The 25895-nt window shown below is 38.8% G+C and overlaps 1 protein-coding gene across 4 annotated transcripts in view; it reads left to right on the top strand.

The window, feature by feature from the left end:
- The window catches only part of LOC147800612 (77 kDa echinoderm microtubule-associated protein-like), a 51908-nt gene that overhangs the window by 6428 nt on the left and 19585 nt on the right, over positions 1-25895 (top strand). The window contains exons 1-6 of one of the 4 annotated variants that reach the window (XM_087141421.1): positions 3142-3328; positions 3918-4100; positions 7863-7901; positions 9696-9897; positions 16668-16736; positions 18933-18961. In XM_087141421.1, the coding sequence (XP_086997547.1) occupies positions 3157-3328; positions 3918-4100; positions 7863-7901; positions 9696-9897; positions 16668-16736; positions 18933-18961 (694 nt within the window). In that variant the 5' untranslated portion in view covers positions 3142-3156. Of the gene's footprint in view, positions 1-3141; positions 3329-3917; positions 4101-7862; positions 7902-9695; positions 9898-16667; positions 16737-18932; positions 18962-25895 lie in introns of those variants that run through there. The other 3 variants (XM_087141435.1, XM_087141427.1, XM_087141431.1) reach the window with 3 other exon arrangements.

The raw sequence follows: 25895 nt of genomic DNA, 5'->3' as shown, positions 1-25895 counted from the left end.
GCAGGGGATTACTTGTTTGGATCCACAGTTTAACAGCCCACTCAAAACAAAATTTAAAATGTTGAAAGAATTTCAGGGACGGGAAAGCACTCATTTCTACACGCACTGTCAATTTTATTTTCGATCATGCAAATCTAATTCTTTAATTCTCACAAAATTTAATTATGCTTGTCTTGTTGAAATGAAATAGTCATTAGCATTAATTAGTCTTGTTGAAGAAGAGCTACCGGTAGGCAGACTGTTCATACATATGTATACTACTTTGCAAAAAAACAGGGTTCACCAATTGCATTCTTCAGACCATGGCTGCAATAAAGCTAATAGCACCTGCCAAATCGTTTGCACTAGTCCCGTTTCTAAGATATATTTGGGTACATATGTACATGTACTAGTATGTGTAACATTTGCTGTGATACTTGAAATTACTGATGCAGTGTCACACGTCATTGATTGGGCAACTGGTTGGGAGGTAATCAACAACACAGTTGTTTGAACTATGAGCTCTTGATGAATTGATCAGTCATCAGTGTCGTGTACATCACAAGTACATGTAATGTACATATACCATGTATACATACGTGTGTATGTATGCCTGAACTTCACTGTACTCGGGAAAGTACTTTCCAGGACTAGTACATGTACATTATAATGTGTTGGGAAAGTGATTTCATGTACTGGTATACATGTAGCACAGTCAATGTACATGTGTGTACCGGTAGCTGTGTAAAGTACATCCTCTGTGCATTGTAAATGTACATGTACTGTATTTTTCTTGCTGTATGATGCACATGCTAATATTGTGTATCAATAATTATCATACAATAATGTGTAACTTTGCACTCAGCTATAGTATTGATCAGTGTGGTAGACCTGCATGCACTGTACTTTGAGGTACAGTGTATCTTTATTGTGTTGGGATTCACATTACATCCCTGCTTGGTTTATTGAAGTCCCGAATATTTGAAATCTCCCAAATAGTCTTGAACTTAACTTGCCCACAAGCTCTGACCCATATTTGGAAGACTCCGACACCAAACATAAATCCCTCTGGGATTTCTTGGCTTCACAATCGCATAGTGATGTCTCAATAATTGGCTCTTCCTCTGAGAGGCATATGTCACAGTCACAGGCTAAAGATGACTGACCTTAGGAGCTCACCCATATCATTTGGTTCCTCTAGTACTGGTACATACAGATGGTGATAGAACACTGTTGAGGATGCTGATGTGTATGGCACGTAAAAGGTAGATTTTAAACCCAAGATTTCCGACCAACCACCAAGCACACCTTTAACATTTTGATAAATGTGATGTGCCTATGCTTACGCTGAACATGTGAAAAGCTTCAGCTTCAGAGCTTAACGGAATAGCCTAGGGACTGATGCATTGAACTGAGGTGTTCAGATTGCAGGAGTGATGAATAAAACATTCATTCTTTGACTTCTAAATTCTTAGCTTGGCCTTTCTGAGTCAGAGAAACTCCCCTTGGCCAGTGTAAAGCCTTCTTGAATCTGCCCCCTTTCAGGTACCATACCCTAGATGTTGTCAGAGTTCAGACATTGATCTCTTACACATGCAAAAATAACCTGTCCTGTTACTGGTATGTCCATTTTATGATTGTGTTGATGAATTGAATAGGGAAACAGTGAAGCTGTGGTACATGTAAATGCCAAAAACAACTTGGCATGCTCTATAAAGGGACTCTGCAACTTTTGCATTGCAAAACAGTTCTAAATGTACATGTACATGTATAATGTACATGTACTTATGGTCTTTTGTACATGCAGTTGTAGTTATGTTGTATGTTATTAATATTAATACTATTCAGTGTTTCTGGTAATAAACCAAGGATTCCTCAAAGTAAAGAAAGCTATGGAGAGGAGACAGTAGAGGTGGAAGGAAACCCCAGAAAAATATTCTGGTTAACTCACGGAATCAGGTAGCTACATGTACATGTAGGACTGAAAACCCAATTCACATGTGGACTAAACAGGAATCGAACCCTGGCGCAGAGGTAAAAAGGTGAGGACAGAAACGCTATGCCAACCTGACTCCCCAATGTGTGGTACATTGGATATACATGTACATGTAAATTTCTTGCAAAAGTTGTAGATTTTGCTTATTTTATAAATTTGGGGTCGTGACGTGTGACATTTTTCTGTTCCTGTTACATCTAGCTAAGCATCATTGAAATGGACTCAACAAAAGTGACGGAATAGTTTTAAAAGTGGAAGAGGGGCAAGACCTGGCCATTAGACTGAAAAGAATACAATATAATGAAATTGCAATGTACACTGTACACCTCTAAGGGCTGGTAGGCCTATAAAGTGGGGGAGGGCAAAATAACTACATGTACCTTTTCAAAGGGGGGTACAACAGCCCCCCCTCGTTCCGCCACCCAGTGACTCCAGCTATTTTTTGTTTGTTGGGTAGGTAATGTGCAAATCACTTTTGGAAATTGAAGAATTTGTTCTAAAATTACCCTACATGTATAAGCACGGCAAAGATCATACATGTATGAGTACATATATACCAGATGTAATAGGGACCTGATAAAATTGGACCCCAAGTTTATAAAATGACCCATTTGTAAGTAAGTATTGTAGTGACAAACTACTTTTACCGCTAAGCCTGATTCATTAGTGTTATGGGAATCTTATCTGGAAAATGCCCAGATTATTAAGGTTGTTCTTGTTGGAAGTTTATCACTTTCTCAGTGTTAACTACTAGTACCGATACATTGTGCATGTACATGTGTGTACATGTATGAGCGAATGTACATGTAAACCATAAATATGGACTTGTGTGTTTATACCATGTTACATTCTTTCATTTCATTTTGATTATGGGAACATCAAATATTTCAGTTTCATTTTTTGGATGGCATGTCTGGCAGTCATTCAGTATCTGAATCCAGGAAATTAGGGAAGGAAATCCTGTCACAGCCCCGAAAGAGGTCCCCACGAGCTCGAGTCTCTGCTCTGAAGTTCTGCCCCAAGTACGGCGGAATATGTTAATGAATTCTTTCCTGCTTTGTGAATGTAAACACGCGCTTGTGAAAAAAAAAATATGCTGGTACAGTGTGACTTGCACCTTGACAGCCAAGTGCATGCGTTCTAGTGGTGTGTTTCATCTGATGAATTGTCAATAAGCCAAAATGGCGGATGACCTTTGGGACTTTGGTAGTGGCAGGGACTTGTGGGATACATCCGAGTTGTATGAGGTTGATTCCATTGAGGACGAGGTGGGTGTCATCAGGGGAAACAGGCAGACACAACCGTTGATCAAGTTGGCGCACAAGGGAAGAGCAAAAAGACCAAAGCCTTTTGGTAAATTATCCATAGTGTGCATGCAAACCATTGCATGTTCTAATATCCAGCTAATATTTTATGAGAACCAAGGTTTTTGATATATTTTCTGGCTGCAGGTCATATTATGTTGTAATCTTATTTGCGTTTGTCTCCCGGATTCCTTAAAAAAGTTTAAAAATTCAACTACAGTGATGGTAGATGTTAAGGTACATGTACTAACTAATACATGTACTGGTTCATAGTCATTGTACACAGCACTGGTCAGTCAGTGACAGCACTGAACAATTCAGTGTCTGTTCAGTTTTTGACCGACTGACTGACCAACAAACCAACTTCCTGACCAACTGACAGACCGACTGACTTTCAGTCCTCCCTCTGGTAGACTTTGGACTTGGGCTTGTTGCTAGCATCATGTGCTGTCTTTTACTGTAAATTAATATGAGCCTTTCAAGTCATTGCCTCAATAACAACTGACAGTCCAAAGTCCCAAATTCAGTAAGTTGAAGATGTGGACTCAGAGCCACATAAACTTTGCCTTTTTCACAAAATGATGCCATATGCACAACAACCTTGAAATTTAAAGTTCATCTTGACGTTCATTTCACAGAAGAGTTTCTGTACCCGACAAACCCTGATGTACCCGACTATGGCTTTGATCTGTATGAGCGTGTTGCCAAGCTGGAGGGACAGGTTAAAGACCAAGAAGATGAGATAACGTGTCTCAAAGCAGCTCTGGCTGATGTAGTAAGAAGATTAGCAACATTAGAGTCTTGTAAAAATTCACAGCGAGGTGAGTACTGTACCGGTACATGCATTGATTGTGTCTGGGCAATGTGATAAGTCTGCTGCCTCAGCACAGGTGCATTATGTGGCATGTCTGGGGGCTCATTCAATTTTCCAGATTTCACAGAGCATTGATTGGGATATAGAAATGACTTGAGTCGAGTGGGACTGCGCATGGGGAAAATTGCCAGCAGTATTTCTCAGGGGGATTTTACAAATGACACTCGATACTTTGATGTACATTTAACAGCACTCATTAACGTGTGAAGCTGTTAGCGTCATTTAGAATTAGATGACGGAGAGGAAGATTAAAGTCGATTGAAGGTGCTTAAGGATCAGTGCAGTGAATTTTTCTAAGTATCACTTTTTGTGCATGTTTAAACTCTTCTTCAGTGTACGAAACATTTGAAATTTGTTTGGAGTTGAGTGAACTGTAAAGTGCACTTTTTAAACATTCAAAATTGACCAAGCAAATGAGGGTGCAGTACCACTACCCAAATAATGGAAATGCTCAGTTGCAAAAACCCAAATTTCTTGACAATTACCATGGTTACAATCAAGTATGGAAAAAGGCCAAAAAGGATCGAGGACATGTACCCCAGTTACATTGTAAAATGTCTTTTTGCTTTCTTGACAGTCATGTAGGTGTTGTTGAAAGCTGTAGGGTACACGTACAATGTACATGAACTACATGTATGAACAGAGTATTACAGTATTGTCAAGTACCACATGTAGTGCTGGTCATTTATCACAATACCGTACATTTTACATTATGTCTCGCTTTTGCTGCTGGTAAGATACATGTACATGTACATGTACATACATAGACTCTCATTGATTTTGCTGTCATCCAGAGTGTTTGGTTGTTTAATTGGTACATTCATCGGAGGATTTTCAGTTTCGTCAAACATTTGCATGCTCCATAAAAACTTCAGCCTACCGTACATCTTGAATCTATCTTTTTGGTTTGCTTGATAGTATTCTTCTCACTGTCTGGCTGAACTAAGTCAGTGTGCACTTTCTTTTCCCACGTTTTGTTTCGTGCACAGCAGTGCTTGCTCATCTCTTTTCAAGTAATATTTTTTTCATTTCTCCGAAATTTGGAGATTTTTTTGGGGGGGGAGGTGATTTGTCTGACAAGTTACTGCATGAAGTGGTTTGATGCATGTACATGTATTTTGAAATATGGTGCCTTGTGTGGTGTCTATGTGTTTGTACTTCCCCAACCATTCCATTTTATATTAAAAAAAGTCATTTGCTTATGTGCACTTGTGCAGGTACATGTGCATATATAACTAGTGATGCATGATTAGAAAAATGAATTCATGAAAATGACGCATTCATTTTAAATGTTTCATTTTAAACCTGGCAGTGACGTTCTGGAAATGTTAATAAATGCCGGCTGAAATTGACAATTAACTCACTGACTGGCCTGGTTGAACATTTGTCTGGGCACCATTCTTGCCAACAGCTCATGCATATTTCCCATCATGTGTGGCATGGAGCTGGAACATCTGCTGCAAAAGACAATAGCCTGTCAGAATTCATTATCATAGAACCCTGTGACTGAGGCGTCATAGTCTTTTGTCCCGTACTAGACCTGTGCTGCATGTATTGTTGGCCTCACACTAATAAAAACTTACACAATTTTTATTGTTAGTTGTACATGTACGATATAATGGTAATAAGTATTCTGTAAGTGGAATTTTCAAGTATGGAACGTTTGGAAGTCTACTAGAATTAAAAATGCTCACTAACATTTGAAAAGCCAAGCTATTTTTAGTACACAGGCACATTTTTAGATATTTGTAATTATGCATACTGTACCTTAGTGCAGTAGTAAGTTTTCAAAGTATGTCAGCATTGTTTAAAATATATAAATACCGGTGATAAACAAAATTGATGGTACATACATGTACATGTACACCACTGTAAAGGGCTGAAATCTAAAGAAGAATGATCATCCACCAAGCTCAGTCGATCGGTTTATTTTCTGTATACTTATATTCTTGATGGAATGTTTTTTCCTGCTCTTCTCGCTGCCTGGTTCCAAACCTGCTGAAAAATGCACCATCCATTCCATTTCAATGAATGTCCAGGGACTTGCACATTTTGCATGTATTTTGTTGTCAAACATTAACTGAGTCAGCTTGAATTTTCCATATTTTGTGTTATTGATTTTTTTGGGGAACAAATTGGTTTCTGTCAGACGAATCTACCGTATGTGCATTTAATTTGAAATGTTTGTGAGAATTTGAAATTTCCCCATAATCTTACAGGTGCCGGTACATGTAACTGCTTTATATTTAAAACAGATTATTTGGTACATGTACATTTACAGCTGTTTGCATTTGTGGTTAAATTCTCTTATCCATTAATTTGCAAAGCAAAATATGAATGTTAAACTTTGAATAAAACGCATATTGCTGGAACCTAGTGCTAGTATTGAAATACATGTACGTACCTTCAAATACTTGTAGTTGCCAGACTTTCTAAACTTTCTGCATATTATGACAGCAAATGAATGGGAGGTTGAGGTACCGGTACATGTACATGTATGCATCTACATGTATGTACATGTTTTTATTTTGGTTCAACATACATTGTATGTTGACTTGGCAAAGTATTGTTTGCACCATTGGCTGTGCAAATTAATTCTGGCAAGTTGACATTTGTGCGAAGGCCTGTTACATTGTACATGTACATTTAGTTTGGAGATATGTACCTGGTATGTGAACTGATTTTTTAAAAAGTGCTTCTTGGATGAAGTTAATTTTGTAATTGTTAAAATATTTTGGCTCCTTTTAAAAAAGTGATGCATACTGTACATGTGTGATAGACCTGTACATGTATGTTGTATATGTACCTCAAAAAGTATATGGTACATGTACGTGTACTCCTTTATGTACCGGTACACTGTGATTGGACTTTGTAAAATAAAAAAATAAATTGCATGAACATACTGGTACAAATGTGGGTTGCATACATACTGTAGATATTCATGTTTTTGTACCAGGTACATGTACCTTGTTGGGGCTTTTGTTTCTTTGCTTATCATGTTAAAAGTACATGTACATTACCTACTAGAATTTATTTTGGTAGCTTATGTGCATGCTTACTAACACAGACAATGCACAGTCATCTTGCCATTTTGCGTTGCTGCCCAAAGATTGAATTTCCAATCATAGTCACTAAAGTACATCTGAGTTTTTTTTGTTGCTTTCAAATTGGTCCACTTTAATGTTTTTGTGATTGGATGAAATAATGGAGTTGCCAAAAAGCTGTGCACATGTACATGTAGCTTCCATTGCACTTCAAAAGTTTGTGTGCAAAGAAGTCTACACGCCATGGAATACATCTCTTCTACATGTATGCCATTAAACTCCGCGATTGCAGGAGATCAGGGAATAACTGACTAAAAGGCAAGAAGACAGTGTTTTGTGAAAAACTTGATTTATACTTTGTCTATCATTGCATGCAAATTAATTTGTCATGTGCTGCATGGTACATGTTGGTATTCAGCTGAGACTCACGCTCTGCAAACCTGCATTCCCCCCTGCCCTAGGCTGCCAAACAATACCCCCATTGCATGATCTAAAAAAAAAAACCAAGCAAGCAACCAGCCAAGCGGCCATCCCCTCGCCCAACTCATGTTCGGAGCATGCCACTGCTAGGTGCATAGAACGTTTGTATCTCCTCTTCATCGGGAATGCTGGTTCATTGGTTTGTGAAGCCTAACACCCTCTGCACTATGGATGTCACCTTACAGGGGTACCGCAAGGACCTTTCAAAATCAAAGATTTGACAGGTAAGCCCTTGTACTAATAGCGCACACACTCTGTGCATCACTGTTAACTCTTGCACTAACTGTATGCCGTCTCCTGAAGCACCGCTGCATTACCTGTAGGTAGATTCAGTGTCTCTAACTGAACTTTTGGATTTTGCAGTGAAGGAGTAAAGTTGGCAAAGGTTAGATGCAGATCACAAGAAGTATTTGAAATTATTTACTTCTACTTTGAAGATTTTCTTCTTTTTTTTCCTTGAATATCTATTGGATCACTTTGCATTAGTGTTGTGGTTCATTCACTGTGTACTCCGGTGAAGGGATGTTTGTTGTTTCATCCATCAGTGCAAAGTAAATACATGTCAGGTACATCTGACAGTCCTACATGTACAGTAACTGTGTACTGTTTACTGTAAAATTGACAAATGGAAAGAGCCCCCAATGTACATATAGGGCTGAATAGCTCAGTTGGTAGAGCACTGGTATGGTATTCTGGGGGTCGCTGGTCCAAATCCCACTTCAGTCAATTTCTTTGTTCATAATAGTATTAGGAAAAAAAAAACATGTTTGAGAAGCAGTCACCAGGTTTTCCTAAGATCTGGATGCAGTACCATGATGTTTTCCATCCCCGTTTTGCATGACATTTGACTTGTACTTTTGATTTGCCATTTTGGTAAAAAATCCTGACTCGTCTATAGGCCTAAGGTACATGTATGACAGGTGCTTATGGCACTGGCCAACTGATATCAGCAACTTTTTTTCTCCCATGCGTTTTGGTTGACTGTTTGGCAATATAGAGGGGGCTATATAATTTCTCCTACAAAGTGTGTCTGCCGCAAGGAGATGAACAACAAGGTCATCATACATGTACACTTGTCACACGTTCAGTTGAGCCATATGGCACCGAGCCCAGAGTATTTTATGAAATATGGATGCACATTTGGGCATATACTTCGCTGAACAGAGTTTTTGATGTACTTGTAGAGTTTTGTTGTGTTCAACTGTGGTTTATGAGTTTAGAAATACATACATTGTATTATTTGACCTCAAGAACATTGTTTTTCCACTTTTTAAAATCATATTTTGGTTTAATTTTTAGTTATATTTTATTGTTCAGAAAAAAAGAGAAATCAGTAATTTGCTGCCTTCTGCAGTTGCCAAGAAGTTTAATAAATCCCAGAAGTGGAAGTATAGATTTTGATTTATCCCAATAATACACTCTGTTTTGATTTTGGATAAGAGCAGTCCATTTCCAAGTGATTCTTTGTCACTTCATCAGTAGTGTGGATTGTCATGTACATGGACTAGTATGCTGTACATGTTCATTTATGTTAATGACAGCTCACATACCGATTCCAGTACATTTCCCTCTCTTTTTAAGATGGTTGCTTCAGTCTGTAATTAAGCTGCAGTTTTAACCAGGCAAATAACTTATATTGCCGAGTAGTATCAAAGATATTCTTCAGGAGGTTGGATGGCACATTGTTTGTATTGTAATTCACTCTGGAGTTGAGAAAGTGCAGTTACGGAGGATATATCTTTACCCGAATTTATGATCTTCGTCAATAGACAATAGATCATTGCACAATTTTGTGACAGATGCAAAATTATTTTTATTTTACTGAAAAAGATTCATGGACCTCCTTCCCCAAGGATTTCTTTTGTAATGCCAGTTCCCATTTTTTAGCGGTTTGATTGGAAAATGATCCTCAAACGTTTAAAATGTTTGCTCCTTTGCATTCATCAAACATAAAAATAACAAGGAATTTGTTTTGTTTGAGTTCCCTTGTAATCTTTTCCCTTCATGTTTTGTTGCAGGGTTTCTAAGCCACTCTCCCTTGCCATCCAGACCTCCCATGTACAATGATGTCACCAAGTCCAAAACCAAAATCTTACTCTCACCGGCCACGCCGGAGTCACAGAGACGGGGCAGAACAGGGTCATTTGGCAGCAGCTCCTCAGGTAGTGACGGAAGACTCAGAAAATGGGGCTCCCATGATAGTTATAGCTTCCCGTCTGAGTAAGTGGAAAGTTTTTTCCAGAAAAGAATTCTCTCTTGCTTGAAAGTGAATCCTTACTTCATGGGTTTTGTTTTATTTGTGTGGCCTACCGGTATTTTAGAAATTTTAGAGTGGGTTAAAAACCCCTCTCCCTAGAACCCCTCATCAAGTGAATATAGTCCGTTCAGATTTTGTCCATCGTTTTCACTGTGTTTTGGGACCATCATTACTCTTTGTATCCATTTATTATTTGGATCTATTTTGCTGTGGAATTTCTCATTCATTTTAGGAGTGAGAATGAAATGGAAATAGTTTTGAAAGTAGTCATGCAAGAAATCAATGACAATAGACTCTTTGGCTATCTTAGTCATCAGTTGTAATTTCAGAGCTCATCCTTGGTTCAGTGCCAGAAAGAAATATCAAATACTGACAACCTGCAAAAATTTGAAGGACGAATCACTTTCTTGCAGGTTATTAACAACTAATGATGCTTTATGGCATGTTTCATGGAGGGTGTGGTTGATAACCTCATTGATATTCATCGACAATGGCCTTCACCACAAGGGCTGTACTTTAACAAAATTCCCGACATTAATATTCATGACTTGTATGTATCATTTGTGAATTATGCATTTGGAATGTCAACACGCAGGTTGTTTTGAAATCCACTCGACTATTAATTTGTTGTATGCCATGTAATATTGAATCTTTCTCAGTGCACATTTGTCTTGACTTGAATACTTCACTACTTTTGGTTCGGATTGTGGGACAGTATGGTTGAATGGACCATCGGGGAAGTTTTGAAAAAGACGTTTCAACGATTTGTTTGATATAGGCAGCTTTTGTAACTTAACATTGTCTCTTACAGAATTTGCATTCTCAACTCGCAGGTCCCAGAAACTGTTTGGGAATCTCTCTGTTCAGCAGCCAGTAATAGTGTGTACGGTGGACCTTACCATTGTAGTGGAGGGGTAATAAGGGTATAGGGTTGGGTCATTGCATGCTTGGTTTGGGATTCCTCTTCCCTCGTCTGTCATCAGGTATTTGACAAACCTATCTTTATGAAATGTTTCATTGAACCATACTGTGTTCCCAGTTCCATCATGTTTGCACATATCAGTAGTGTATGCATGTGCCTGCCATAATGTGCGCTAATCATGTTTAAACATTTTGGCAAGTGAAAAGTTGCATCCCAAAAGCAAGCTAATATGAAATGAAAGTGATCAGCATTTGGTCTAATGCACTGTTACTATTTAATTTTTCTTTTTTTTGGATTTTGTTAAAAAGAAAATGCAGTAAGATTTAATCATTGTAATTACAATGCGTATTATCTCCCATTTTCATTTGGAAGAAAAGTCTCTTTTACACGTAGATTTCATATTTTGTCAGTAGTGTTACCATAGGCCTACTTTTGAATGTGTTAACAGCAGAATCAAGTTGTAAATATTTATAACACAAAGTTTCAGTTAGGATGTGTACATGTACATGTACTTTTGGAATTTTCAAGTACCCAGTATATTGTACATTTGTATGTCTGTACAGTGTACATATACACACAAATAATGCCTAGATCTTTATGTACATGTATTTGTGTGTGTCTATAACATTCGTGTAAGTTCATAAAATTCACTTCTCATGTATTCTTTGGTCTATAATGTTACAGTCTACAACTTAGTGATATCATCAGAGCCTTTAGAGGTGTGAAATCAGTTTTCTACAGGTCAAAAAACCTCCTGAAATAGAGTCCTGAATTTGTTGAAATTTGATGGGTACTTTTTGAAATTTTCAAACTGTTCCCTACTTGCTATTTGTTGTCTCACTGGCGAGCACTAAAGGTAAAACAGAGACCCACCATGCATACATGTGACATACGTGTACATGTAACCACCTACAGTACATGTACCTGCTTGCTTTGTACTTGTACACATGTAATGTATGAACATGTGATGAAAGAAAGGGGGGAAAGGTTGTATTTCTCCAATTTAACCGTAAAAAAATTACTCGTTGAATTCCTAAATTTTTGGAAATTTATCCAAATTATTCTCTCAGCTTCCAAAGCTTTCCTGAAGAATACTAACATTTCCTGAATATTGAGAATTTTGGGGAGAGGTAGAAATACTGTATGTGGTGCACAGTAACTTACACGGACATGTGCACTTTACTGTGCTTTGTTATCGCATGTACTGGTATCCCGCATCCTGGTAAGTTGAGTCAACTATTGAAAGAGGGCCTCACCCCAAAAAACCTGGTCCCTGTCCCGGTAAAACCTGCATTGTAATTGTAACATGCCACAGGATTATCCAACAGACCTTGAACATCTGTATTTGTAATCATTCTATTTTTATCATCTTACCTTTGCATTCATTGTGTGCTGTGAGTTTTATACATGAAGTTAGATGCTATCAGCCTCTGCAGTGGCTTGGTTTTCCCGCCAATTCAGATTTGGGTCAGTTAAAGGAACAGTATGGCACCTTGACCAAGGCGGCTACTGCTTTGGGAGCAAAAGTAAACTCTGCCGGAGGCTTCTAACAGATTGTGTAGGATTGGGGATGGTGGAGCCTATTGTACTCTTGCTTCATCTATTCATGGGGCTTTATGCCACATTGCAAAGTTGGGGAAAGTGTTACTCGTTCACTTAGTTTCTTCTTTATTTGTGGAGGGTTTTGGAATATTCAGAAAGGTTCCAAATAAGAATGCCCGTCCACAGGTAGGGTTAAACAAAAAAGTAAACAAGCAAAAGAGGTTTATCATATACATGTGCTGGTACATCCACTCCCGCACCGTAGTTGTGGGGACATATACTCGACATTTCACCTGTTTTGTGGGGACCGAAAACATTGTGGGGACACACAGATGTCCCCACAAATGGTTCAAATTTCCCTAACGAAAGAACTTGTCCCCTTAACGCGGTGAATGCCTCCCCATAATGATAATTACTGGTACATGTACAAGTTAGCATTATACATACAGTGAAAGCAAAGCACCTGACAGATATTTAGATACATGTGACATTTACTTTGACAATTTTTTTTATGGCATTTCAGATTTTGAAAGACTCATCTGTCCCTGGTGACACTTTCAACATTTATCACATTTTCTGAAAGTCCACTGACTCTCAGGTAATCTGCTGGCACACACACTACACACACACACAAGTGTGTAAATGCCTCAGTCGTGGACTCCCTATTGTTCCTCTTTTGTTCATACTCTGACTTTTTCGGAACTTTTGTACACGTTTTCCAACCGTGGACTCTTCGGCAACCGTGGACCCTATTGTCCCCTATTGTTATAGGTCCACGATTGAAGGTGTTTACACACTCACACAGACCCTTACATATGTATTCTTGTGGGGTATTTCCTTTGTGTACAAAACTCCCACACAACACGGAAAAAATTTCAAATCACTGCCATTGCAACCAAATTCAGTTTCCTGGGTTGAAATTTCGACCGTATGTCCCTTATATAAAACTCTTCAATTTGCGACAGATGAGTGACACTTGAAAATCCTACTTTTTGAGTAAATTCAAAATATCTATTTCTTGAAATTCTTGTGGGGTACCACTTTAGTTCCTCACAAGGATCAAAACTGGCCTTGTGGGGTACCTTCCATTGTTCTGGTACCCCACAAGGCACCATGTACAAGCGCACCCCCACACACATTCAGCATTGAACTCTTTCACTGTTCAGTCATTGTGTGGAAAACTCTTTTTTCCTAACCCTTGAGGGTTCCACTTTCAGTGCTTACAGTGTAGGTAATACAGCAGGTTTGACATCACATACAAACAAAAACATTCAGTCTATTGATGTGTTGTTTCTGACGAAAAAAAATCTGACGAATAGAAAATTAATTCAATAAAAATATTTACAGAAATGAAATGAAAACTTCTGTCAGGGCAAGCTGCATGTTTTTCGGTAAAGTAGAACCTAAACAGGAGAATTTGAGAAAACTTACCCCCCCCCAATGAACTGTTACTAAATTACTGGCACCGGTAGATAAGATGCTCTGTTAAGATTTGCAATTTTTTTTAGTTGTGTAACTCATACATTGAAATGTGCATGCCTTTTTCTATTTTGCTACCAACACAGAGTGCTCCTTTAAGTGTAGTCTGCTGGGTCACATGCACAATAGAGCCAGTCAAGGCAAGCCTAGCCTCACTACACTTCACTGGCTCAATGAGGGTGTGGACTGGCTGCTATACCAGTGAATGGCATGCACATGTACAATACGTGTACTGGTACACACATTGCACTTGTTCAGCTACACACATTGGCTGTTGGTTGTAGTGTTCAGTGAGTGGGACTTTGGTCGTGTGTGGTACGGGATTTCCATTGTTGAGTCCACTTGCTACCGTGATCTGTGCTGGGAGTGTGGTCTGTGCAGTTAATGGTCGGCAGCCATTAGCTCTGGTGGTGTGGACTTGTGGAACGGAGTCCTGAAGGGTGTGAGGGGGCCTGAACAAGTGGATTTTAGTACTCCTTGGACTCTTGGAGTGTTTGAGTTGGATCTGGTTGGTTTCTTGTCATTTTTTTGAGGGTATCATGAGTGGAAGACCCAACAGCGCCAGACCTGGTGTCAAAGCCTCTCCCCGAGGCTCGACACCGCGGCCTGGGTCCGCAGCCAGTGGGCGTCCCCACACCCCTGGAAGGCCCCGCTCCAGTCCTGGGAAAAAGTAAGTTCTGTTTCTCCCCCTTTTTTTGGGAGGGGGACACCATTTCTTATTCTTTGCACTTAAATTTTCTTTGTGATAATCATCAATGGACGTAGTGAAGTCTCTGAAACATGTAAAATATACGTGTAAATCATCCATTGATTTACGGCAGATTCAGCTCATCAGCTGTGGAAACTGGACTGGAAGTACGGCTTTAAAAAAAATACCACCGGTGGTACGGCTAGTTTTTCACTGGACACATGCGGGTGTTCGGCATGTTCGGTGATAAATTTTAAATTGAATGTAAGGGTTGTAAAAGTCCCACCCAACAGGTGCACTTTGTAATGCACTATCCTACATGTATGTGTCATGCTGAACATATAGGAAGGAAATACCCTTTACTCAGTAGTTGCTACATGTACAGGTAGCAGTGTACACTGCAGCCTAAGACTAGCTGTTGGAACATTTTGCTTGTGATGTGCTGTAGCTTATCAGGTTTACTATTCAACCAAGTCTTGCAACGTTTGGTCAGATCGAAATTAACATTCAACACCAATATAACGATTGTTTTCATTTCTGAATTGCAGACAGTATTGTCTGCTTTAATTAGCTTTGCAGCAATGTGGATGCTGTAGACTTGTCTGAGTCGGCAAGTTAATCATTCAACTGTTGTAACGGTATATTTACTTTGTGTACAAAACACATATCACCTTAATAGGTACGTGTATGTGTGGATTTAAAGTGCCAAGCCATCATTGTTGTGTTCGACCTTCGTTTCTTCATTGTAAACTCTTAAGCCATAGCATGAAAACTGCAACTCTTCATAGTGCTGTGCAATGGTAGTGTAATATTAGTGTCATAGTTTGTAGTCACTGTAGGTGGGCAAACTTCCTGCGGGATGGTTACTGAAACTCTATGCAAATGGGAAGCTACATGGAAGTTAAATGTTGTATTTAATTTCAGATTGGTTCAATAAGCCTTTTTGCGAGTTAACTTTGACCCAAATCTGGTACACTGAGTTTTTAAATTCATGTGAACATAACAACTTGAATTCTCCTTACTAAAACCACTGTTGCTATACCTCGTGATTCGGGGCAAGCTTTTGCTTAGTTACATAAGAGACGCCTTGCAACAATACACTGTTCTCAATGGTTAAGAAGGGCACAAAGGAATCAGACTATTCCAGAGATGGTGGTCGCTATGCGAAAACTTGCCCTGAATCACGAGGTATAGCAACAGTGTCTTTAGTCTGGGGAATTCAAATTGTTGTGTTTATACGCAGTCAGATAACTCAGTGCACCAGATTTTATTCAAATTTAACTCACAAATGGCTTATTGTGTTTCCAAAAATACTTGCTGCAAGTGATAGTACAATGCATGAATATGATGAAATCCATCCTACCTGTACCTCGGTGATTAGCTGGCCTAAATTGAGTTTTACTAGGCGTGAATGTGATTTACCACAAACATGTGAACCATATTAGAGAGCTGCTTCACATGTTGATCAGAACCCAAAATTATGGGGTTACTTCATTTGGAAATCGAGTGGTGAATGGTAGTAAATACATGTAAATACATGCACGTAGAAGGCATTTTTTTACAATGAGAAACAGGACTTTGTAGCAAAAGTTCTAAACCTTGGTGAATCAACTCTGACCATATGGAAAGAGACAAGGGTGGGCGTGGCTCAAAATTTAGTCGTGTGGCTTTGATACTGAACCACATATACATCTATTTCAGATACATCTCTAATTGAAGTAGAGTTGTAGCCTACATGTACCGGTATGTGCATATTAATGTACATGTTAGACTCTGCTTATAATGTGTAATGTACATGTACATGTACCGTACTTGTAGATATGTATGGTATTGTAAATGGGTAGGCATGCAATTCTTCTACCACTATGAACTTGTACAGGGATACATGTACGTGTGCAGGTAGTGATCCGTGTAAGTCACTTGACATATTTTGGCCTGAACAATAAAAGAATGAAAATATTTTGACAATGCAAATGAAGTAGATTAACCTGGATGAAGCGCGGCACATGGCAGGCACATACATATGCGGGCAAGTGTACAGCAGTAGTGTGCACGCCTTTGTAGTATGCCTCACCACACTCTGTAGTTCTTCTCTTTCACAGTTCCCCTAGAAAAAGTGCCTCCATGACAAACATCCACAATTCAGGGGAAGTTAATGGGGCACGGCCACGGTAAGTTGACGAAGGATCCAAAGTGACATTACTTTTGCCAAGGGTTTTGGATAATGATCCTGGAGTGGATCAGTTGAATCTCTTGGCCCTTGACCTTGTTTAACCCCTGACCTTGTTTGACCCCTGATGTTGTGCTTTTCCCCCAGAACAGCATACTAGACTGGTTAGGCCCATGGCACATGATTGTTATTTTACTAATGGAGGTTGTGAATGGCAGCCATCTTTCCAGCAACGGCTTTTGTGGGGGGGGATAGCTCAAAAGTTCTACCAGTATGTATCCCTATGGAAACAAAGGCTCTTACTGGAAAATGGCTGGCATACACAACTATTTTATATTTGAAAAGACCAACATTTTACCATCTTCTGCAAATCTGAAATGTCATGCAAAATGGTCATTGATGTTTGTAGTATTCTTATCGGTTGTAGGCTAACTGCAGTTCTGAGCTGGCAAAGAGTCTTTTGAAAATGTTTTGCGTAAGGTTCATTAGTTCTGAATATAACAGACAGGATAGATATACATGTCCATGTGCATTCTAAATTGTTGGTGTAGTTCATGATGTAAACTTCACACACCTATCACACACATAAATAATAAGAAATCAAGCTCAAACTGTAATTTGTTATGTTGGAATGTAGAGTTAACTCATAGGGTTCCGTTGTATCTTATTATCACAGTGGAAAATAAGAAGCTTAAGTTTTGTGAAATGTACGTTAAGCTGGAATTATTGTGTGGTTCATCCTTTGACCTTTACTACAACAGAAACCCTACAATGCGTGTAATTTTTTTTTTCAGGGGGGGTGCAAGAAGTGGTTGTTCAGTCCGTCCTGTACATAGACGTACTGTATGTGTGCTGGAAAGTATTGTACACTGTTATTTGATCTATTGTCATTGAGATTTTTAAGGGCGTGGAGGCAAAAATGGGCACTCTCTGCTTGCTGTAAAGTGGTTGCTCGGTGCTGATGTTCTTGAATAGAAATTTAGTGTGACCTTTTTCCAGAAAGAAAGTATCTTGGAATCCAATGAATGGATGAACATTTCACGGAATGTGCATGCGTGTGACATTTTAAATAAAGGGCTGGGATAAAGAGCATCACAGGAGATAAAAATCCAACCTGCGTATAAAAATCTTGCATCGAGTTAAAAAAATTGCACATATGTAGGTGAGCATTTAGGGAAGAGTTGACCATTGTCTTGTGATTTGGAATTGTAAAATCCGAGATGTGCATAGCACTAAGCATTGATTACCAGAAGAAAAAAATATTGCATAAATTCAAATGTTTTGAAATGCCAACCTCAACACTGGGGTATGGTTTCTACCAGCAGTCTGCAAATGACAACATTATTCTCAGATTTACGAGAATATATGCTGTACTATTAGTCAACTAAACACCTTAAGTCTCTGAGTCTCGTCAATCATCCCCTCATCTCTAAAGTCTAGATCCCTTTGCCTCGTAACATTGTTGACACAATAAAAGGTGCGAGAACTGTCTGTGCAAATAGATAGTGTCAACAAGGTATTGACTGGTCCACAGTTATATGTATAGGGGAGACATTGGCCGTGAACTATTGGTAGGTTGTTTATACAAATGTCTCCAGTCCATGCAAATTTCTTTTATGCCAATTTATCAGAGGTCTTTCTAGGTATATTTGCTTTTATAAAAGCCTGATGACAGGTGTAGGCCCTATACAATGAATAGTTTAACGGTTCCATAGTGCCTTGAACTCTCTCAACTTACTATTGCCTTCGGAGAAACCGACATGTACCCTTTTCAGTGACAATGCCATAGACCTAGTTTGTTGGAGGACAACAAAAGCTTCAAGTGTACTTTTCTAAATTCAGAATCACACTTATCGCCTGTTCTCCTGCAGAATCCAATCAAGCCAGTTCACTATTTACACTGACCTGATTGTCTCTCACATAGCAATCCAGCTGAGGCCTTGGATAATGCCATTGATTAATGCTAATGACATGCAAATTGTCTGACATTTGCAAATGCATGTTGTGTCGTGCAATGGTGCTCTGCATATAACATTAGATAAGCAGTATACAATAGTGTACTTGAACATGCAACTCTTCTCACTATTTTTTATCTTTCCAAGAAAAGTCAGTTTCTGATTTCTTTGTATTAATTTAAATTCATTCCTTTTTGTTCACTACTTGGGTAAGTAATCGTGTGGCTTTTGTTGTTTTGCAGGCCAAGCAAGGAGGCGCAATACAATGCAGGTAAGTATAATTCAAATGATGTAGTAGTTACCAGGCCAGAATTGCACAAAATAGTCAGAGATGTTGCATGTAATTCAAATATCCAATGTCAAATATTCCATGTTTCTTCCCCTTCACTACACAAGGCCCGGTTCTTATCCCCTCCCCAAGTGTAAATAAGGGTTTAACAGGGAAATACGTCTTGGCTGAAGCAGAAATAACCCAAATTGCAGTCACGTCCATCAGAATGAAGTAGGAGGTTTAGGAAGATTTGCAGAATTGATCGAGGTACATGTAGATACCGGTACTTTCTGTCATCGCCTTACACAGGCGTCACGTCCTTTTACTTGTTGAACAGACTTTTTGGGAAACTGACTAGGTGTGTACAATTCATTCTAAAGATGAACAAAGAAATTGAGTGGAGCGGGATTTGAACCTGCGACCTCTGGAATACCATTTTTGACCAGGAATGTGTTAGTGGGTTCCTGCATAGTGGAAGGTTTTTAGAGATTCAGGAAGGTCCCTACTGTATAGCAAAAATCCTGAGAAGTTGTTATTAACCTGTACATTTTGTGTCCCATTCAACCTGATTTTACAATCAGCAAAAATAACGAAAAAGGAATGTTTAGGAAGAATAGTTTACCCACATTCTTCAGCAGAGAGTTGCCCAAAATGTGTCTCCAAGAAAAGCAAACCACATTGGCCCTTTAAGCTCATTATAACTAAGGACAAGACTTGCCTCCCATCTTTAATAGGAGCTGCAAATATGGACATTTACTTATAATTCATGGCAGGTGCTAAGGAGCTAATTAAGGGAAGTCGTGATAAGGGCTTTGTAGCCACAGTGCATTATTAACCTTACTAAGGTCACAACACTGGAGACTGTTCATTTTTATTTTTGGATTGCACCAATACTGGAAGGTGCTAACTAGCGCAGGGGCCAATTTCATAGAGCTGCTTAAGCACAACATTTGCTTAAGTGTGAAAAAAAACTTGCTTAAAAAACAAAGGTTACTAGCTCAAACTCCACCTGATTGTCAGGCTAATCAAAAGACAGCTAAATACGATCCCAAAACAATACACATCACATGGAGTTTTAACTGGGTTACCTGATTTATCAAGCAAGGTTTTTCTCGCGCTTTAGCAAATTTTGTGCTAACGCAGCTGTATGAAATTGGCCCCTGGTCCTTGATGGAAAATTGAGTAAGCGTGACTGTGTGAGTGAAGGTTTTTGAAAATTACTGGTATATCACAATGTGAACCTTATAATGTTTGTTTACATTGTACAGTATATATAGATCAAAAAAGAATTTTTGAAACGGCTAATGAATTTATTTATTTTAGGCTAGTCCATACATGTAAGTAGCTTGTAGTGGCTGCACATACCAGCAAGCGAGTGACATTTTTACATATGCTGATTGTATTTTTTCACCAGCACAAATGATTGCGTTATATCTGAATCGTTTGGCAACTGTGTATTTTATGCATCACTGGATCCTAAAGACACAGTATTTACATACCAGCACACTGTTGAATTTACCTCTTAAAAGTATTTTTTCCAAGTTATTTCCAATTTTAAAAAGTTACATTTACATTGAAAAATTCATCTGCAAACTTTTGTAATCTGTATTTTGTTTGACAAAGTACTTTTCAACACGTGTCATAACTTTGAGAAAAATTTGAAAAGTTTGGACTGCACATAAGTTATAGAAAAACATAATTTGTGAAAAGAAAAGTTAGCTTTGAAAAGAGCCCCTTATGCTTGGTCTTGACTCTGAATAGTATGCTCTGTTCAGCTTTTTACACTTCAATTGTAAACTGGTGCTACAAAGTATGTGCTTGTCAATGTGGTACCCTACAGGGGGACTCCAATAGTGACAACAGTCATCAGGGATTACAGTTGATCAGTTATCTATCCTCTAACATTCACTAGTACCATTTGGAATTACTTTCCTCATAATTGCCAATGTTGTGACCTGTGCAAATCACCATATACTGTAGGTTATGCACTCCATCTAAGGAGAAATATAGTATTATTCTGGGGACATCACATCCATCATTTAATTAATAAGCAAGAATTCAGTAGCAAGAACAGACCCCTCCACTGTTGAAATATCTTTGTAAGAATCCCTTGTCACCCAAGCTGCTTTAGATATATTTTCCCCAGCCAGTTTTGATGAATAATTGAGTAGGTGGCAAGTTCCAAAGTGTCTGCACATGTGCATTTCCTTCATGCGGAGATCCTATCGCTTGGCTGAGCCTCGTCAAAGTCCTTTTGAAAACCCTCCAAGGAAAACGTTTACAGGAAATGACAAAGAAGGGAGGGGATTTGGGTGAAGTGGCCTATGTGCGTAGACAGACTTGGGAACTCTCTCATTAGGTAGACCTTGAAGGCCGCATGTTATTCTTTCAGCTCAATTTAAAGGGACAAATGAGTTTAAATAATCAAGAAGAAAAAAGTAATAAAAACTCAAGCGCAGATTTGTCATAATTCTGTAAGCATTCAGAGCCATTCAGAGCCATTCTTAAACTGCATTTTCAGTCTACGTGGCAGGCCCCGATATATTTTCTTTCTAAGACAAAGAGGTTAATTAAGGGAAGCCTTATTCATACGGAAACTAGAACAAAATGGAAAATGCATGCTGGGTTTCCTCCAAGATGATGTAAGAAACTGACTTTAAAAAAAATTAGAAATTTATGATTTCTAAATTTTAATCTGTGACCATCCATATTCATGAGATGATGATTCATTTTATGTTCAGAAAAAAGAAAAGAAAATTAGTTGGGGAACCTCTTCAGTTCCAACTTTCCATAACTTTCTGAGAGATTCAACACTGAGGTACTCATCAGTGGTCTACAGTTGCATTTCAGTTGGTGCGCACTTGAAGAGCAAGGACCCACTCAAGCGTTGCACAATACTTGTATAAGAATGACACTAAGTACTATACACATAGGCCACAGCACATCTAAAAGCACATTGCCCAGTTAAAAGGAACTTGACTAGTATAATTTGCATATAGCTGACCTGACCTTGATAAAGCCCTAGGCTTTGGAAACTTCCATTATATTTGCAGGTAGCCTCATTTTTCCATTGGAGTTGAAATGCGACGGGCATTAGATTTTTTTATGCTGCCTTCATGTCACTTGTATTATAGACGTAAAAACAGCCAGATTATTGCAGTGTGATAAATTTTACTCTTCAATGCAAAGTGACATTTATAATATTTCTATTAATTAAAAAAATATGTACATGCATCAATTGATATTATAAACATATTTTGCACAATTAAAAATCAATTGTGTGCTCAGTGCTGCTATGGGAATTTTTAATTTAGTGAAGGCTACCATTCTGTAGTGTGCAGTGTTGGAAGCTTACGTTTTCTTTGTAAAGCTCTAGAATTGCAAACTTCATGTTTGCAAAATGCAGTGTCATCACACGACATACAATTCCTTGTGTGAGTTTGTGCGTAATTGACAGGGACTGTTGGATGTTCATTGTTTCAAAGTGTATGCTGTCGTGGTCAGAAGGAGACCGTGCCATGTGGCATCAGTGCAAATGTACTTACAGAAATACGCATGTATGTCCTAACGTAGAAGAGAAGGTTGAGTGGTGTGAACAGGTTTCATTCTTCTGAATGCACCGCCCGCCTCAGTGACTAGACTTACTTAATTGAACTTGAACTTCAATCAGGTCTAACTTTGTGCTTGGCAGTTCTATTGTACTGCATGCCGTGGTCATATACAAATGTACAAAATACAATATTTCTCTTACGTAGGAGTACTTTCGGGGTATCCTTCAATAGGAACTGTTAGACCTGCGAGGAAAGTCTGAGGATGAATAGTAGCCCACAGGGGAATTCTCCTGAAGGGAAGAAAAGAACACTCCACGCGTAGCTGTTGGGAGAACAATGAAGTGCATATGTACATGTACTTCAGACACTTCACATGTACATGTACATGTAGACTCAGTGTGCCCATTCATGTACATGTACACCATATATGTGTATGCCATATTTGAAGTTGTGCACCTGTACCTAGGTGCAGATCTGCAGAATCTGAATTTTTCAACTGGCAATTGTAGGTTGGAGCAACATACATGTAATTCTACACTAAAGTAGATACTCTGCCCATTGTACGTATGGACATTTGAATATATACATGTACAGTGTATATTTACATGTACATTACATGTACAGTATAGTATTCATAGAATCCGTACATGCCACAGAAACATTAACCATGAAATGCACTGCCTCGCGGGATTGCCTATAACTCTTGTGTGGAACTACACGTAGCTTGTAATTTGAATAACTAGCATCGCATGGCTAATGGTTGTTCCGAATGGCTACTGATCTATTAGCCATACAGCTCGTATAACATGTAAGCTGTAGTTATTAGGCAGTGTTCTTGAGATTGATGTTCCATTTCAGTGTGTTCTGTCAGGAAGGAAGTCATTATGAATATGTGATCGTTAAAGATGCACTCTCTGTGAAGATTTCTGATTTACAAAGTCAATTTATAATACACCATAAACGTCAGTTGCCTTTTTAAAACGTTGTATTTCTTCTTGTGTAATTTATTCATTTAATGGAATTCATTTTAGTTAAAGGGAATGAAGGAAGGGAATTTTTTGTTCCTAGACTATACAAGTTAAAAGTGAAATGCAAAAAGCTGAATTTTGATTGTGTGTTGTCGGAACCTTCATGGCATTGTAGATCAGAAGCACATGTATAAAGTTTGCACAGTGTAACCATTACCATGGACAGCATGACATTCAAAACTGTTCATCTGGCATCTGGCACTGGTGCCCAGCTTGGTGTCCAAATTTTCAAAAAATTTACTCCACAAACAGTTTGAATGTCTCCACAGTGATCAATGGGTACTTTCACTTGACCCAGAGGAAAACAAAAATTTAGTGCTTTCTTCAATAGTGGTGTGCCAGTTCTAGTTGATTCTTTTCCTAGCACCAGGATAAATTTTATCAAAAGGCCCAACAGGATCGGATCGTTAATCATCATGATCTCAATGTGCATCGATTTTGAAGTTCCTGCAAGGCCACCCTACCCCTTCATGCCTGTCATGTTGGTGTGTGCACAGTTGGAGCTATGGGTGGTGGCAGTTGATAGTGTTGTTCTGATGAGTCTCATTGTTATTCCAGTTTTTATGGAAACTGGAGCACATTTTAAAAAGTGCAAGACTGTTGAATCATCAAGTGATAAACTTGTGTGGAGCCTTGAACCATTGTATGCATTGTGGCATCAGATTGCTGTGTGTATCAAGGTTTTTTTTCTAGTGTAGATCATGTGAGAGATACATGTAGTATTGTCAAGGAGTTCAAATCTGTTTAGTTTGTAGCACAAGAACATTTCAAGGCTTCTTTGATGCGTACTTTTAAGAAGTACAGTGAACGATTTCAACCGAACACTGCCATGCTATTCATCCTAGTCGAGAGTGTATCCCTTGCTGATTTACATACCCCGGTAGTATATGAGAGATTTTCTTTTCCGATCAGACACAATGGTGTCTGTTTTTTATAATCATCATTTGCCTGACATTGTTGTGTTTTGTTCTGTGATCCGACCCACCCCCAAACCAGCACATACATGTACATGTATGTAAACCCTTCTGGTCCCTTTCATTCTATGCATATGGCTAGCTTTTATCGCCTTGCTTCTCCTGTTTACGCATGGCCAACCAAGCACTCCAAACTATTCATTCTGAAACTTGCACGTGATTTGCATTAACTGGCTAGTTATACAGCTACATGTATTGAGCAGACTGCCGGTGCACCTTGTAGAAATGTTTCCCCACCAAGAAGAGAGGGATGTACACGTAGAAGTGGAATATAATCAGAAATTGACAAACGTCAAATGGGAATGAAATTATTTGAAATAATGACTCTTTTTTTGCAAGGTGGCAGCTACTCTAAACAGGTTGGGCCAGTTCATCAGATTCAGAGGTTAAAGAAAGACCAGCACTTTAGAATAGTGTCTTGACATGAGTTTAAATTTGATTCTGATCCAAGGTCATTTTTTTATTTGTTTTAATTGTGTATACATGTACGTATATATACATGTACACACACTCACAGCTCTGCACATGCGTTCTGCACAGTGGACAATTTGGCCACTTAAAAGACAGAGATGGAAGGATCTTAAGTTTCAGTGCAAAATTATAGCGACCATTGAAATCTCAGGAGCTTTGTGAGACCTTTGCTTGTTCCAATTCACTTGTACATGCATGCTGTGGGATTTCCTAGGAATAATGTCCCGGTAGCTATCTGTGGAAGCACAATCAAGTTTGCCTCTTAAGGCAGTTTGTCAATGAACCAATTCAGTTTTTGAAAAAGTTGAGTTCATTCAAAAACAAAGTACATGTTGGAGTGAGCCAATGGCTGCGCCGGTAGGGTAGACCTTGTGCTTGGGTATTGCTGCACCTGAATGACGTGGGATCCACTTCATATTGGGCATGTACTGTTAATTGGAATACTGAACTGCCCGATTACCTCTGGAATACAATTTCATGGAGTAGCCAGCACACAAGTTTTTCTAAGCACAGAAATGATTTTTGGAGCAAAAATATGTCACCAGCCAAATTTCCATGTGATGCATCCTGCCTGTGACTGGTTCCTTGCAATTTCCCAAGCAGGTGTACCCCCTTGAAATTTGGCTGTGCTCTTAAAAACCCTATCCGGTATACACTGTGTATACGGTACAAAATTATTGTTTCTGAAACTTGAACCGATCCCAAGCAGGTTTGCGTGCCATTTTAGAAGTGTTTTTATATGGAAGTATGCATGGCTGCAGATGTGCACTGTAAAGCAGCACAGTCTTTTATCCTAAGCAGAGGACAACAGAATTAATCAACTTGCCCTTTTAAACCACCCACACAAGGTGCACTGTCGAAGAATCTGCAGGTAGTGGCTGGGATAGATCAGTTGTTACATGCGTACTTA

Source organism: Acanthaster planci, linkage group LG01 (genome assembly GCF_054643075.1).
Source record: "Acanthaster planci isolate LZ-2023a linkage group LG01, COTS_SCS, whole genome shotgun sequence".
Classification (NCBI taxonomy): Eukaryota; Metazoa; Echinodermata; class Asteroidea; order Valvatida; family Acanthasteridae; genus Acanthaster; species Acanthaster planci.
This window is presented reverse-complemented; position numbering and strand designations above follow the sequence as displayed.